This window comes from Zea mays, chromosome 5 (genome assembly GCF_902167145.1).
Source record: "Zea mays cultivar B73 chromosome 5, Zm-B73-REFERENCE-NAM-5.0, whole genome shotgun sequence".
Lineage (NCBI taxonomy): Eukaryota > Viridiplantae > Streptophyta > Magnoliopsida > Poales > Poaceae > Zea > Zea mays.
The window spans coordinates 216,592,965-216,608,878 of record NC_050100.1 but is presented as its reverse complement, the minus strand read 5'-3'; the positions used below and the strand labels follow the sequence as shown (position 1 = coordinate 216,608,878).

Genomic DNA, 15,914 nt, shown 5'->3' with positions numbered 1-15,914 from the left:
GGATCTCGGCCCCGCCCTCGACGCGACCGGGGAGGCTGCGCCGCCGATCACCGCCTCGCCCCGCTCAGAATCAAGGGGAGAGGCTCGTGATTTTGCCAGGGTCCGGAATACCTGCTTTGAGCAGGTAAGCACTATATATCATTGCAGAATCAAAATCAGTGGGAAACTGAGAATCAAGAAAGGCAGGCATTTCAGCTCTTTCTGTACCCAAGCAGTACAGTTCTAGCACTAAACAATCATCTGGGAACAAGTTTCAAAGCATCAGCAGCGGAAGAGTTGCCCCATGGCTTGAGACTGGTGATGCAGTGGGTAATACTCATCTGATACTCTGAAGTCTTTCTGGTCCATATTGCACAGTTCCCTCTATGTTTCATGTTTGGATGAGTATTGCTCTTGCCTGTTTTCTTCATTTAGTGAAAAATCGGGAATGGATAGATAGAAATCAGGGAGCATTATGCTAACTTTTGAGTTCCTTTACTGTGATCCAATTATGGCTTATTAATTTCTCTCTGTATATGCAATCCACCAGCAAGTATGTACTCAGAATCAAGGGGAGAGGCTCGTGATTTTGCCAGGGTCCGGAATACCTGCTTTGAGCAGGTAAGCACTATAGCATTATGGATACTGAAGTCTACATTTGCAATTTACTTTACCTGTTCGATGAGGTCCATATATTTTTTCATGAATAGAGTCCACTATCTGTAACATACTGTTTTTAAATTTGGTATATCTTATGAGTTGCTAAGGTATTCACATAAGGATACACCTGACAGGCTAGACAGGCTTACTTGGTTGGCAACAAGGCTCTTGCGAAGGAGCTCAGCATGAAGGGGCAGGCCTACAATGTGCAAATGAAAGCGGCTCATGAGAAAGCTAGAGAAGCTATTTACCGACAAAGGTCTGATAGTTGTTTTACATGTTGACTTCTTTCTTGGTTGTTCGAGCTGATGTAATATTGAAGTCGTTTTCTGATGTGGTGTAGGAATCCTATTTCTTCCCAACGTGGGGGTGACCACCTGATTGATTTACATGGCCTGCATGTGAACGAAGCAATCCACATCCTGAAGGGTGAGCTCACCGCCCAACACTCCGCCCTGCCGTTCTCTTAGTTTTTGTGACCCTATATTTCCTTCAAATCATTGATTTTGACAAGGATACAATAATGAAGATTCTTAATCGAGCCATTGAGGTTAAGGCATTTATAAAGTCTGGAGACAAGAGATTCCAACCGTTCAAAGGGAAACAATGGCCATGATTTTTGCCAAGCCATTAATGAGGACCTGTGTTTCATTTGAGACGGGATTCTTTTTACTTGGTGGGCATGCTATTTATTTGGGTCCAGATGATATCCAGATGGGCAAGCGTGAGGAGACTCGTGATTTTGCTAGAGTACTTTCTGGCTATAATGACATCATTATGGCTAGGGTCTTTGCTCACCAAGTATGGTCATGAGTTGCATAATTAAGATTTCTTTTATGTGGTCTTTTACCAACATAACCAACAACAGCACATAACCTGGATCATTTTTCTTTTTACATATTTGATCTATTTTCTCCGTGCTGCTTAAGCACAACAATCGGATATCATTCTCAAAACTACAAGCACTATAGTCGTTAGTTAAAGTAAAATTTTGTTAGTGGGAATATATTATTATGAAACAACAACTGGTATTTATTTAACTGAAATAGTAAGTGTGTTTAATTCTAATAAACCAACTTGGGTCCTGATATGTATATGAATGCGTGGTGTTTTTGAACTGATATCATCATCTTGGCAGTTTTTTCAGTGTTTTCTTGGTTTGTTTGTGTTCTATCTGATATGAAGATCAAACTCATTTTATTTGGATGTAAACACATAATTGGTGTTTTGAGTTGATATCTTGCCTCGAGATCATGTTTGTTTAGTTGTCTTGGATATTGTTACTTTATGTTCATAGTTCATAATTTATCGCTGTCATTTGTCCTTCTCATATTGATCTTAGGTGGTTCCAGTTGGTTTTGATTCCTTTTGTTTCCATCCAAACATTGTCTCCTAACTTCTCATATGGTTTTGGTAGGATATTCTGGACTTGGCAAAATATGCATATGTACATGTCATAAATGGTCTCACTGACAATAACCATCCATGTCAGATAATGGCTGATGCACTTTCTATGCTTGAGCAGATTGGTCGTATTGAAAACACAAAGGTAGAATCATAACACTGAATTATCCGCGTTTGACCTGTGTCTATTTTTGAGTTTCTGGGTTGTAACCAATTGTCTTCTTCGATTACGTTGTAGGTTGTCTATGTTGGAGATGGGAACAACATTGTGCACTCATGGCTGCTATTGGCTGTTGTGCTTCCTTTTCACTTTGTATGTGCTTGTCCCAAGGGATTTGAGCCTGATGCACACACAGTGGAGATGGCCAGGGGTGCTGGAATCAGTAAGATTGAAATAACAAACAGTCCCAGGGAAGCAGTTAAGGGAGCAGACGTTGTGTACATAGATGTTTGGGCCAGTATGGGACAAAAGGAAGAAGTTGATTATAGAAAACAGAAGTTCCAGGGATTCACGGTATGTTTGTTTTTCACACTTTCTAGATTCTGCGTGTACTCCAAGTACATATACATAGCATAAGCCTGTGAGGCGATTGAGTTACAACTAGAGAAATTATCGTATATGTTATGACCTTCATATGATTCAAGATACTGTCTTTATCTCAAATCATAATTGTGGTGTTCAAGTGGCAGTGAAACTGTACAAGCAACCGTTGCTCAATGTCTTATTTCTGTGTTTCTCAGTCGTAATTATAGCTTACATTGTTAGCCTTCAGCTAACACTTCTATTTTTATCCTATATTGCAGGTAGATGAAACACTGATGGAGATTGCTGGCCCACAAGCCTACCTTATGCACTGTTTGCCTGCAGAGAGAGGAGTGGAGGTGATTGATGGCGCCATTGAGGCTCCCAACTCAATCGTGTTTCCCCAGGCTGAGAACAGAAGGCTGAGAACAGAATGCACGCTCAGAACGCCATCATGCTTCACGTACTCGGTGCTTAACTCTCCTATTGCACACCAGTGACACGCTCCTCTTAGATTATTGGGCATTGCTGTCTTGCTGAAGCATTGAGGCTGTTTTGGCTTTAGGGCATATATGAGAGCTTAGTTCAGACGAACTGTTTAGTAAGGTGATAACGGTTCTTCAGGGTGGGAGTTTGTTGTGCTGTAAAGGTTTGGTAACCTGAATAAAAAATAAACTTATGTGTTAGTTTCATTCGCGAATCATGACCGTTTTAACTTTGAAAGGCAGGTTTGGCCGAGACCCTTGATCAGTTTTGCCTGGCTCCATCCTTCCTTGCCTGCACCACTGCACCTACCTTCTCTTTTTGTCGCATCAGGTTGCATCGTATATCCTGGTGGAGCAGATGCATATTTCATAAAATCTGAGATGTTTAGTTGCTTGTATGCCAAATCTGAAAGGCTCTCACACTTGAAAACATCCTGGACAAAGTGTAAGACTGTCTTCGGCAGTTCCTCCTAAATTTCTCTTTCTATATCCCACTTTTGTGTCACATCGTTAAGATTTTATCCTAATTTTTTTTCATTTCTCACAAAGGTTCTCTCTAAATATTTCTCTTATTATAACCATAAAATATCATTTTCTATTCATACTTTTCATCCATTATCAATTTTTTTCAACTAATAAATACTAACAACCACGTAGATGGGTCGGCTGCCGCTACCCTGCTTCTAGCGGTTCACTGTGCAACACGGTTAAGGACTGCTTGGAAACTTTGTTTCTCAAAACTACAGTTTAATGTATGTCATAACATAACTATGATATTTTAGTCTCTACTACTACTTAAGACGCTACCGTAGGCGTACACAATCTATTGGTGCACGGTTCTGTCGATACGCCATCAACGCGCACGCGCCCGTCAAGGTTGTCGCGCCGCGGATCCCCCATCCTCCTCCCCCTCTGCTCCCCGCCATCAACACACACGCGTCGCGTCGAGCCGCGGATCCCCCACCCTACTCCCCCTCTGCACACCGCCAGTGGCTGGACCACTTCAGCTTTCCAGGGGTCGGGGACGAGGACGAGGAGGCAGCGTTCTTCGAGCAGCGGTACCTGGTGGGCCGCGACGATGGATGGGCTGGACCCGGCGGCCCCATCTTCTTCTACTGCGGCAACGAGGGCGACATCGCCTGGTTCGCCGCCAACTCTGGCCTCGTCTGGGAGGCCGCCCCACGCTTCGCCGCCCGAGGCAAACATGCTCTTTTGATTTTCTTCCCAGCTTGTTTATAATAACAATTAGGGTTTTTACAAATCAACATATTTTATCATATTGATTCCGTAGCAACGCACGGGCATATACCTAGTCCTATATATACATCTCATAAGTGAGAAAAGATGATTATTTCTATTCTCAGTGTTCAGTGAAGATTGGTGGTTGACGTCTATATTTTTGTACAAGTATTTTTCATGCAAATTTTTGTGTCACGTGTTGGATCTATATTTGTATTATTTGCTAACATAATTCTGTAGAAATTTTAATTAGCTTGATCGTGTGGTTCGGTTATTAGAAACCCAAACGGACCAGCGCAGGGCTGCGCAGCGTTACGTGTTCTAGTAGTATTCCACGCAGTCTATACACACTACTCCGCGTTTGCTCATTGCGCTGTACCTGCTGAATGCCACACACACCATCGACATCACTGCGCGTCTGTACCCAGACGTCGTGGCCCCTAAAATACTGTAATGGAGAGCCATGAACACGTACGCGAGGTGGGTCCCAAATGCCAACCACTTCGCAACTTGCCCAGTTGCCCTCTTCCGCATGTCCCTCGCTGGCTGGCTGGCTGGATGGCCCCCACTCCAATCGGCGAGGCGAGGCATTCTCCGCAAACCCCTCCACACCCCACGCACTCACGGTCACGCAGAAGCCAGAACCCCTCGTCTCCCGGCGCCTGTTCCCCGCGCGCACCGCGGCTACACATACCCTCTCCCCATCCCATTTCCCAGATCCCACCAACGCAGCGCAGGGATCGAGTAGCCCACCACCCCACCCCGCGACGCTAACCGACGCAATGGCGACGCTCACCGTTCCTTCCTCCGTCCCGGCCGTCGCCGAGGACTGCGAGCAGCTCCACAAGGCTTTCGAAGGTCTTACTCACGGGCGCGCGCTCTCGATGCACGCGCACCGACGACTGACGCGCTCTGCGTTTCGATCGCAGGTTGGGGCACCAACGAGAAGCTGATCATCTCCATCCTGGCCCACCGCAACGCCGCGCAGCGCCGCGCGATCCGCCGCGGCTACGCCGAGGCGTACGGGAAGGAGCTGCTCCGCGCTCTCGGCGACGAGATCCACGGCAAGTTCGAGGTAGGTGACCGATCCAATGGATCCAAGGCGCGCGCGCGATTTATTCATCCGTTGATTGGTTCGCCTCCTGAATGACCCAGAGGGCGGTGATCCTGTGGACGCTGGACCCCGCGGAGAGGGACGCGGTGCTGGCGAACGAGGAGGCGAAGAAGAGCCACCCCGGCGGCCGCGCGCTGGTGGAGATCGCGTGCGCGCGCACGCCCGCGCAGCTCTTTGCGGTCAAGCAGGCGTACCATGACCGGTTTAAGCGATCGCTCGAGGAGGACGTTGCCGCGCATGTCACCGGCGACTTCCGAAAGGTGAAGGCCTCGGATCTTATGACGATCTGACGTTTGCTTGCATATATCGATAGGTCGCAATTCGCATATGCTCTTGTCGATAGGTGAGCTTGATCTGTTCTTTTCCGACCTGTAGGCCAATCAATTCGTTGCTTATTATGTCTTGTCAGTTATCACCTAACTTACTCTTCGTGCTCTTGTGTCTAGCATTACTCTGCATTATGATTCTGAAGTGGGAAGCCATTTCTCACACTGAGAAGTCAACGGATCTGATAGACCTGCTGTTCACCGTGTGTGTCGGCTGACAGCCCCATTAATTAACTAGCCACACGGTTCATTTTTCGGTATCAAGGGGCAAGGTTCTGTTATGTGCGAGATCTGAATCAGCTACTGATTTCCTCCACTGCGCGAATTAACTTTTACTGATACATCATTGTGAATTTAGTTAGGTTGAATGGACTAGCCAATGATTGGCAACAACAACATATTAATCTTGAACTACGCTGGATGTACTTTTTATTGCATTTGAACATATCTACTGATGCAGAACCTAGATTTTGTTACTGCATCATGATTGTAGATATTCTACAGTAATACCTTATCTCTTTTTGTTTTGAAACTCTCCGTGCTTTTGGTTTCATTCGCTAGTCTTGTGCTTACTGTGTATCATAAGGAAAAATGTTACCGGTCTGGTAGTACTGATGATACATATAACTCTTCTCAACCTTGATACAGCAGATTTGGTTAGCATCACCATTTTAAAGGCGACACCTGGTCGTCTAGGCGGCGGTCCAACGCCTAGACGTCTAGGCGGTAGTCCAACGCCTTGTCTCGCCGTACCGCTTTAAAAACCATGGTTAGCATAACCTCTCTAATATATGACCCATCTGAGAAATTGTGGTCGCTATTTGTCAAGATAAGATACTGATTTCATTTCCCCCCTTTCACTAAAATTAGGCCATTTAGTGGTTGTCAACATGCCACTCTTCATTTAAGCTGGACGTTTTTTTTTTGAATTCATAGAGGATGTTGATTAACATTTTTTTGGTTGAGTAGAACTGAAAGTTGGGGAAGTAAATTCTGAATGGTCATGTCTTCGTTTCAGCTTTTAGTGCCTCTTGTTAGTGCGTACCGCTATGATGGCCCAGAGGTGAACACATCTTTGGCTCATTCTGAAGCCAAAATACTTCATGAGAAGATCCATAAGAAGGCTTACAGTGATGAGGAGATCATTAGAATTCTCACCACACGGAGCAAAGCTCAGCTACTTGCAACATTCAATAGCTACAAGGATCAGTTCACTCATGCAATCAACAAGGTAAAAAGTGATAAGCGAGCTCTTGTTATAGCTCTGTGACTTCCTTTATCCATTGCATTTATGAACCCCATCACCCTTGAAAAACGTCTGTATGTTTTATCTATGCTCTGCCTTGCGTGATCAGTTTCTTTACTACACCTCCTTTGGACTGCACATATAGCATTACCACCATTAGTTAACCAGTCAACTTGGTGAAAATGAATTGTCGCTTGTAAAGCTCTGGTTTACCCATCACCATCAACTTAATCTGTGTTATTGTTTGCCCTGCATCTGCATATTTTCTGCCATATTCAAATTCTTGTAGGTTGCTAGAAGAAGAATTGTTTATAGTTTTTAAAGACTTTTGGGTTGCTGGTAATGTTTTTTGCTGCTCACTTCTAACAGGATCTGAAAGCTGACCCCAAGGATGAGTTTCTTTCAACACTGCGGGCGATCATCCGGTGCTTCACCTGCCCTGACAGATACTTCGAGAAAGTCATTCGACTGGCTCTTGGAGGCATGGGCACTGATGAGGATGACCTCACCAGGGTCGTAACTACTCGCGCCGAGGTCGACCTGAAGCTGATAAAGGAGGCTTATCAGAAGAGAAACAGTGTGCCGCTGGAGCGTGCTGTGGCCAAAGATACAACTAGAGATTATGAGGATATTATGCTTGCCCTCCTTGGGGCGGAGTGAGGAGGCGTGCCTCAACTCGATCTCATCTGCTCCTACTTGTTTGATGGGGCCAAAAAACTGCATCGACGTGGTATCCACATGGCCGTGGTTTTGAATAATAATAAATTTGTAACACGTAGCCTGCATTAGCAGCGCGTTTTAAATAAAGGAACTTCCTGATATACTTGTTATCGTTTGACTGCGTTTTCACAGAAGCTGTTTTGTTCGTTATGGTTATCCTTTCCTGATGACTGATGGGAACATACAAACTGGATGCTGTTTTGACGTTAGGCACAGCTCTCTTCTTTTTCCTTGCCTTTTCTGGTTATTTACAACAGTCGAGAGCAGAGCAGCCAGAGTTCATGGTGTACTGTATTAAACTCATGACGAGTGAAATATTCCGGTGTGCTTGACAAGATCAATCAATCTTGGCTACTGTATTCAACTCATGAAGAGTGAAATATTCGGCGACGTGCTTGACAAGTTCAACCAAACTTGTCTAGTGTCAATGTGTCATGGCTAAGATTTGCTACACAAGACGAATGCTGCGTGCGTGACACGTAGCGTTTCACATCAAGAGATCATAGGAAGGTGGCAACGCAAGTGCCAGCCAGTTGTTTTCAATACAGGCTATTGTAGCGGCAGTAAGATTTGATAATTGACACCTAGCCGCCGTCTGTGACAGTAAATATAAAAAAGAGTAAGTAAAACCAGTCCAGGTTCAGAGGTGATTTGCGTCACATGAGCTCAGCATGTTTTTTTTTATCTTGTGAAAGCAACAAGCACTACTGCCACAGGTGGCTAAACTGCCAACACATGGTCACGTGCACGCACATAGATAATAAACACAACACGCTTGATCACAACGAAATTAGCAAATACCCCCACCGATTACCATCCTTGAGCAATCGTTCCTTCAGACCTAGCCTGCCACCGAGTACTTAATCGATGGACAAGTCTCCCCAGGAGTCGAACTCCGGCGACCCGAGGTCGGGCAGGCCGTCGAACACGCCCAGCGGCGCGAACTGCGGCTGCTGCTGCGCCGCCAGCGCCACAGGCGGCACGGCCGGTGCGTCGCCGGGGCTGCTGCCGCTGCCGCTGCCGCTGCCGGCGCCGGCAGTGCTACTGTTCGTGGCCTCCGAACCTCCGTGTCCACATCCCTGCCCCGCGGCGACGGCGACGAAGGGGCTGGCCGCGTGCACCCTGCGCGGCAGCGGGCGGAAGATGGCGGCGGGCGGGAAGCCGGTGAGCTCCTGCACCATGGCCCGGAAGTTGGCCACGTCGGTCGCGACCACGGTGGTCGAGGAGCGGCGCGACGACGACGGCGACGGCGAGTGCCGCGCCGCCGCCGCCGTCGCGTGCTTCTTGGCGCTCTTGCCGCGCCGCGGCGGCACGGCGGGCGCTGTCCGGAGCGCCTGGTGGCCTGGGTGATGTGCGGGGAGCTGGAGCGAGCGGGCAGCTGCAGCTGCGCCGGCACAGGGCTGCAGGTAGCTCGTCGTGTCGAGCGTGGCGGTACCGGTAGTAGTACGCGCTGCCGCCGTGTGGTCCTGCTGCTCGAAGGAGTACATCGGCGTGGACAGGACTCACTGAGGTTTTGCCTTTTTGCTTTCCGCAGGTCGTGTCAAGAGAAGAGACTCGGGACGGCACGGAATGGGGTCGATCGCTCGCCACGGCAGTTTGATGTGCGCGCGCGTATATATACAAACGAGCTTGGGCGTGGCCTGTGGCAACTGGAATCGTGTCGTGTCATGCATTATACGGCGCCAGTGACAGTGATGCCGGCGTCGCGCTTAAGCTAGCTCGCTCGCTCGCTCGCTCAGCAGATGGGTCGTCTCGTCTCACCGATACTAGCAACAACCAATTGTTCGGTTATTGATATTACATGTGTATTGGAGTGTATTGGGTGAGATTTGAAATGGATTTTGACTTGTTATGGATTTAAACCGGCTCAATCCCACCAAATACATGTGGATTATCACCAAAACGAACAAGCCCTAAGACATTTTTAATTACCAGTTACTTTAGACGACGACGACGACTGAAGATTCAGGAGTGAGGCCTGAGCATGGAGCTTGATTTGGCATTCGATCGCAGCCGGTACGGTGCCAGTGGTGGTTTTGACTTGGCTTGTGCCAGTGATCGACGCACCTTTAACCTTATCTGCTAGTAGCTAGTAGATGTGTGGTTTTGTGGCATATTGTTGTTTCTTTCCGGCCTTACCGTCTTACCGATAAGAGCGCGCAGGAACGCTGTTACCTTTAATTATGTACACTAGTGAATGAAGCAGCAGCATATACTCCAATTAAAAACTAACACGCGCTGCTGGAGCCACACAGTGCACAGTACTAGTAGTGTCCGAGAAGCTGGTAACCCAAGAGATTATTAGAGAAGAAGCTTCGTCCGGGCCGAATGGACCAAGTCGCAAGAGCCAAATAGGGCAGATCGAACGGGTGTGGGGCGTTGCGAAATGGTGTGTAATGTAATATACGTGCGAGTTGTGTGACCGGATCGGATTCATCTTTGTTGGACACGCACACGCCAACGCAAGATCTGACATCGGCTTTCCGGTCGAGTAGGACGGACTCGGCCTCCGCAGCCACACACAACAACAACGAAGCCCGATCGTCTCGTCTGTCGCAGTCCCTTGCCACATGGAACCTCTGTGACAACAACAACAACAACTGACGAGGCAACAAGCTAGAGACGAAGAGGGCTCGAAGCTTACCATCCGTGATCGACCGGTATAATATCATTTACCTTGACGTTTAACTGGGACGCGCGTTGGGTTCTCTCGCCACATGGGAGGCGAGAGCCGAGACCGTGACCACGGGATAGATCTCTGCGCCCTGCGAACTATATATATGGCGTGTGTGTAGTGACGACTTGGGCAGTAGCGCGCGTGCTCGTGCTAGCGCTAGACTTGCTCGTGCGCAGCGCAGTGCTGCTTCGCTTGCAGTTCCATGGCGGACGCAGCGGACACGGATGGAATGGAACGGAAGTCGTGCACGTGCAGCAGCTCGCTTTTTAATGGAAGATACCCTAATAATATCTAAAAAGATGAGTGGGTTAGACAATAATCTATTTAATTAACAAACTAAAGTCTCCGCTTTCTCCTAGCCAAAATCCATGTAATAAATAAATTGTTTACACGGACTTGACTACGTGTATAGATGGCCAATAAGCACAAGACCAGCGAGCCCGGTACGAAGCCCGCTGTTTGGGCCCGGTCCGAGCCCGGCACGACCCGGTTCTATGCGGGCCCGGGTTCGGGCCGTTCCAGCATGAATAAGCTGGCCGGTCTCGTACATGAAACTAGGTACGGTGGGCTAGCCCGACACGACCTGTTTACTTCTAAGCCCATTAAGACTATTTTTTTGCACTAAAACGTGCTTAACAGCTAGGGATGAAAATGGACGGAAACGAACAGAAAACTCCTCTCCCGTTTTCGTATCCGCATTTTATTATCGGAAACATGATCGGGTCCGGAATAGTCGGGAACGGAAACGTGATAAACGGAATTGCGAAAACGAACGGAAACGGAAATACTAACGGAAACTCATAATTTAATACAAATAGAAATGTTATTGATGTTTAACTAGTGATTGATTGGCAGAACAATAACATAAAACAAATAGAAATAGAGAAGCAACATTCTATTGTTGTTTGGTTGCTAAATGTGTATATTTAGCTACATCCGATGTTGTTTAAGACTTTATATCACTTGTCATTTGAAAAGACCCGATGGTTACAATGACCAATTGTGCTATAATTTGTCACCTAAATACACGAGAATTTAGTTTATATACTAATGCATATTAGGTTCGTCCCATATTTGTCAAATACGGAATAAATACGGGTTCAATCCAGATAAAACGGGATCCCGCAAAACGGATGGAATAAGCCCTCTCCCGTTTCCATATTTTCCCGTAAATAAGGAAACAGTCGGGTCAAATGTAGAAAACGGGACGGGTCGGGACGAGATTTTTCCGTCCGTTTTCAACCCTATTAACAGCCCGTTTACCCGGCTTTTCGGCCCACTTTTTCCGTGCTAAACGGGCTGGCCCGGCCCGTTTAGACCTGTCACACCCGGCTTTAAGGAACAAATCCAGGTGCATCTCATACATGCACCAAGAAGACAACATATATAATAACAGAGTGTATAGAGATAAATGTCTTAAAACATCAGAGTATTTATTACATAGCGGAAGACTTATTACAAAATAAAAGATAAAAGTAAAACGAACTAAGGATCGTCGGCGCTAATGTCAACTGAGAAACGCCACCTAGATCAGATCATACTCCTCGCCTTGTGGCTCCTCCTAAACCACCTGCTCTTCTCCTGTGGGGGGGTGTGAGACAGCAAGGGTGAGCTCACACATGATCATCGCTCAACAAGTTGTGGGGAATAATGTGACATGAACTCACCAAAGGTGGGAGCTCATGGAGTGTAAGGCTTATCAAAGAGAATGGTTAAAGCTGAGCATTGCTTTTAATGTTGGTCAAACTTTTATTAGCAATTACTAGATGTAAGTAAATACCAAACCTTAATAAATAAAAGAACAAAATTAATAATAAACCCATGCATATGCAAATTACAAAATTGAATTTAAGTTCCATAATTTAATCATCAGAGAGTCCTGAGCTGCTCATGACCGTGAGCTCGGCTAGTATACCAGTTTTACACTCTGCAGAGGTGGTACCTGTCGGCGTTCCGAGACCGGGGGGTCCCTGAGCCGACGAGTGAATGTCGCCGCGTGCCCCAGCCCAGATGGGTCGAGCGCGAGGGCGAGCGCGAAGGGGGGAAAAGCGAGGCGGCCGGAGACCGGTGTGAGAGAGGTGGGAATCCCGCGGCCTTCGTGTTCGTCCCGCGCCCAGGTCGGGTGCGCTTGCCGTAGGGGGGTTACAAGCGTCCACGCGGGAGAGGGAGCAAGCGGCTTCAAGCGAGCGCCTGTCTCGTCCTCGTCCCCGCGCGGCCAACCCTCTCTAAGAGGGCCCTAGTCCTTCCTTTTATAGGCATAAGGAGAGGATCCAGGTGTACAATGGGGGGTGTAGCAGAGTGCTACGTGTCTAGCGGAGGAGAGCTAGCGCCCTAAGTACACGCCGTTGTGGCAGCCGGAGAGATTTTGGCACCCAGGTGGTGTGATGTCGTGGCCGTCGGAGGAGCGATGGAGCCTGGCGGAGGGACAGCTGTCGGAGCGGTTGAGTCCTTGCTGACGTCCTCTCGCTTTCGTAAGGGGGCTGAGAGTCGCCGTCGTCACAGAGTGTGCGGGGCGCCATCATTGCATATCTGGCGGAGCGAGCCAGATGGGACGCCGGTCTTGTTCCCTGCGGCCCGAGTCAGCTCGGGGTAGGGTGATGATGGCGCCTCCTGTTGACGTGGCTGGTCTGCGCCCTAGGTTGGGCGATGTGGAAGCTCCTCCGAAGCCGAGGTCGAGTCTGTCTTCCGTGGCCGAGGTCGAGTCCGAGCCCCTGGGTCGGGCGAGGCGGAGTTCGTCGTCTTCTAGGGCTGAGCCCAAGTCCGAGCCCTCGGTCGGGCGGAGCGGAGTTCGTCGTCTTCTGGGGCTGAGCCCAAGTCCGAGCCCTGGGTCGGGCGGAGCGGAGTTCGTCGTCTTCTGGGGCTGAGCCCGAGTCCGAGCCCTGGGTCGGGCGGAGCGGAGTTCGTCGTCTTCTGGGGCTGAGCCCGAGTCCGAGCCCTGGGTCGGGCGGAGCGGAGTTCGTCGTCTTCTGGGGCTGAGCCCAAGTCCGAGCCCTGGGTCGGGCGGAGCGGAGTTCGTCGTCTTCTGGGGCTGAGCCCAAGTCCGAGCCCTGGGTCGGGCGGAGCGGAGCTTCCTATGGTGACTTCAGCAGGGCCTGACTGCCTGTCAGTCTCACTCTGTCAAGTGGCACAACAGTCGGAGTGGCGCAGGCGGCGCTGTCCTTTTGTCAGGCCGGTCAGTGGAGCGGCGAAGTGACGGCGGTCACTTCGGCTCTGCCGGCTGGAGGGCGCGCGTCAGGATAAAGGTGTCAGGTCACCTTTGCATTAAATGCTTCTGCGATTTGGTCAGTCGGTGCGGCGATTTGGTCAGGGTTGCTTCTTGGTGAAGGCAGGGCCTCGGGCGAGCCAGAGATATGTTCGCCGCTGGAGGGGGGCCTCGGGCGAGACGGAAATCCTCCGGGGTCGGCTGCCCTTGTCCGAGGCTAGGCTCGGGCGAGGCGTGATCGAGTCCCTCGAATGGACTGATCCCTGACTTAATCGCTCCCATCAGGCCTTTGCAACTTTATGCTGATGGGGGTTACCAGCTGAGAATTAGGAGCCTTGAGGGTACCCCTAATTATGGTCCCCGACAGTAGCCCCCGAGCCTCGAAGGGAGTGTTAGCACTCGCTTGGAGGCTTTCGTCGCACTTTTTTGCAAGGGGACCAACCTTTCTCGGTTGCGTTTTGTTCCGGTGGGTGCGCGCGAGCGCACCCGCCGGGTGTAGCCCCCGAGGCCTCGGAGGAGTGGTGTCACTCCTTCGAGGTCTTAATGCCTCGCGTAATGCTTCGGCTGGTCTGGTCGTTCCCTCATGCGAGCTGGTCGTAGCCCGGGTGTACGGTCGGGTCCCAAGTTCTCGGGCTGGTATGTTGACGCTGTCAACGGTTCGGCCGGAGCCGGGTTTGCGAGAGCAGCCCCCGAGCCTCTACACAGGGTGAGAGGGCGATCAGGGACAGACTCGGCTTTTTTACATACGCCCCTGCGTCGCCTTTCCGCAATGAGGAGGGGGGGAAAGCGCCATGTTGCCCTCGATGGGCGCCGAACATGGTGTCTCCGGTGAGCTGCAAGCGGGTAATCCGAGTGGACGTCCGTGCCCCGTTCGTTAGGGGTCGGCTAGGGGCCCAGAGGCACGCCCAAAAGTACCTGCGGGTGATCTACCGGACCCGGTCCCCTGGCGACGGGGTCCGAGGGCTCGATGCCTCCCTCTGATGGGATTCCGTTACAAGATCGTTCCCGCTGGTCTCGGAAATGTCCTAGGGTACCTCGGGAGCGTAGCCCGAGCCTTGGTTATGTATCGAACGTACCCATGGTCATCCCTCGCTCGGCGTCTGAGGCGGCTGTGAACCCTTCGGGGGCCAGCCTTCGAACCCCTGATCAGTAATGGGCGCGGAGCCCGAGTAGCCTGAGGTGGCCGTGGAACCCTTCCGAGGGGCCGGCCTTCGAACCTCTGACCAGTAGTGGGTGTAGGGCCCACGCGATCTGAGGCGGCTGTCGAACCCTTCCGGGGGGCCAGCCTTCGAACCTCTAATCAGTAGAGAGGCTCGGAGCCTGGTTCCTTCACGGGGAAGGATCCTTTTCGGGGTATCCCCCTTTCCCGGTCCCTGTTGCAAGAGAGAGAAAGAGGAAAAAAGGAAAAGGATACGAAATCGAACGACGCGGCGTACCTTTTTTGACGCGGTCATTATGGCAAAGGCGAAGCGTCGCCCGCTTCTCCTGCCAGGGGCGCCGCCTGTCCCGCCGCGAAGTTAATGCAACGGGGCGAGTGGTTGGCGAGGCGGCCGTTGCGCGTGCGCGAGCCGTTCGAGGAACGGAGCACGGGCGCGTTGTCTTCATGTCGTGAGAGAGGGTTCTCTTGCTGCCCCCGGATGGGACGTGAGCTTGGCTGACGACGTGACCGCTGCTCCTGCCCGCCTGCCACCGTCATTACTGCCGGCCCATTTTTGGCCGCATTGACCGTCACGCCAGGCTGGCGCTGCTGGGTCGTGCGCTGGGTCGCCTCGAGTCGCGGTATTGGTTCCGCAGTCGAGGAGGCGCGGTGGTGGCGCAAGTGGCGGTGCAGTTGCATACACGAAGCATTTGGCGTGTCGGTTGCATGACGCGTGGGCCTGGGCCCCCATGCCGGGCGTGTTGGGAGTCGGAGAAGTGCGCCCACTTGGCGCGGTTGCATGCCGCCTGCATGGCTGCCCGCCCTTTCGCCCACTGGTCTGGGCAAAAGTGGAGGGTCGCTTCTAACCGCTGGGCGGTTGTGCGCACCGCGCACGTCGGTTTGGCTTCTTCTGCTCTGAGCCAGTTTGCATGGCGTGTGGGACCCAACCCCCGCGCCGCAGGGGAGGACCTTGGAGTGTTTTGGAGAAGACTCAGCTCGCGACGGTTGGGGGCGCAAGTAGGGAGAGTCGCCTTTTTAAAAGGAGGGTGACCCCCTTTGGAAGGCGACCATGTCTTCGTGCTCCCTTATGCATCGTGTCTTTCCACCTTCCAAGCCCCCGAATGGGGGATACCCGCCGTCTTTCCGCCTCATCATTGGAGGAACGCAACTCCGTGGGAGTTGGTACCTTTCAGCCATCGTT

At 50.6% G+C, this 15,914-nt stretch overlaps 2 protein-coding genes, 1 long non-coding RNA gene and 1 pseudogene across 3 annotated transcripts; 3 read left to right on the top strand and 1 right to left on the bottom strand.

Annotated features, from left to right (window-relative positions):
* Window positions 1-202: 202 nt before the first annotated feature.
* Window positions 203-923, top strand: LOC103627754 (uncharacterized). Its single transcript, XR_553814.2, has 3 exons — window positions 203-309; window positions 530-600; window positions 774-923. It is a non-coding gene; the product is annotated as an uncharacterized lncRNA (long non-coding RNA).
* Window positions 924-1,132: 209 nt separating this feature from the next.
* Window positions 1,133-3,265, top strand: LOC103627753 (ornithine carbamoyltransferase, chloroplastic-like; annotated as a pseudogene).
* Window positions 3,266-4,940: 1,675 nt separating this feature from the next.
* LOC542446 (annexin 2) lies at window positions 4,941-7,799 on the top strand. The gene is given in 5 exon segments (NM_001112005.1): window positions 4,941-5,148; window positions 5,220-5,365; window positions 5,446-5,664; window positions 6,749-6,961; window positions 7,346-7,799. Coding segments are annotated over 5 exon segments (945 nt in total). The 5' UTR covers window positions 4,941-5,072; the 3' UTR covers window positions 7,637-7,799.
* A 547-nt stretch (window positions 7,800-8,346) lies between these two features.
* LOC100280842 (VQ motif family protein) lies at window positions 8,347-9,286 on the bottom strand. The gene is given in 1 exon segment (NM_001153762.1): window positions 8,347-9,286. A coding segment is annotated over 1 exon segment (627 nt). The 5' UTR covers window positions 9,184-9,286; the 3' UTR covers window positions 8,347-8,556.
* Window positions 9,287-15,914: the final 6,628 nt, after the last annotated feature.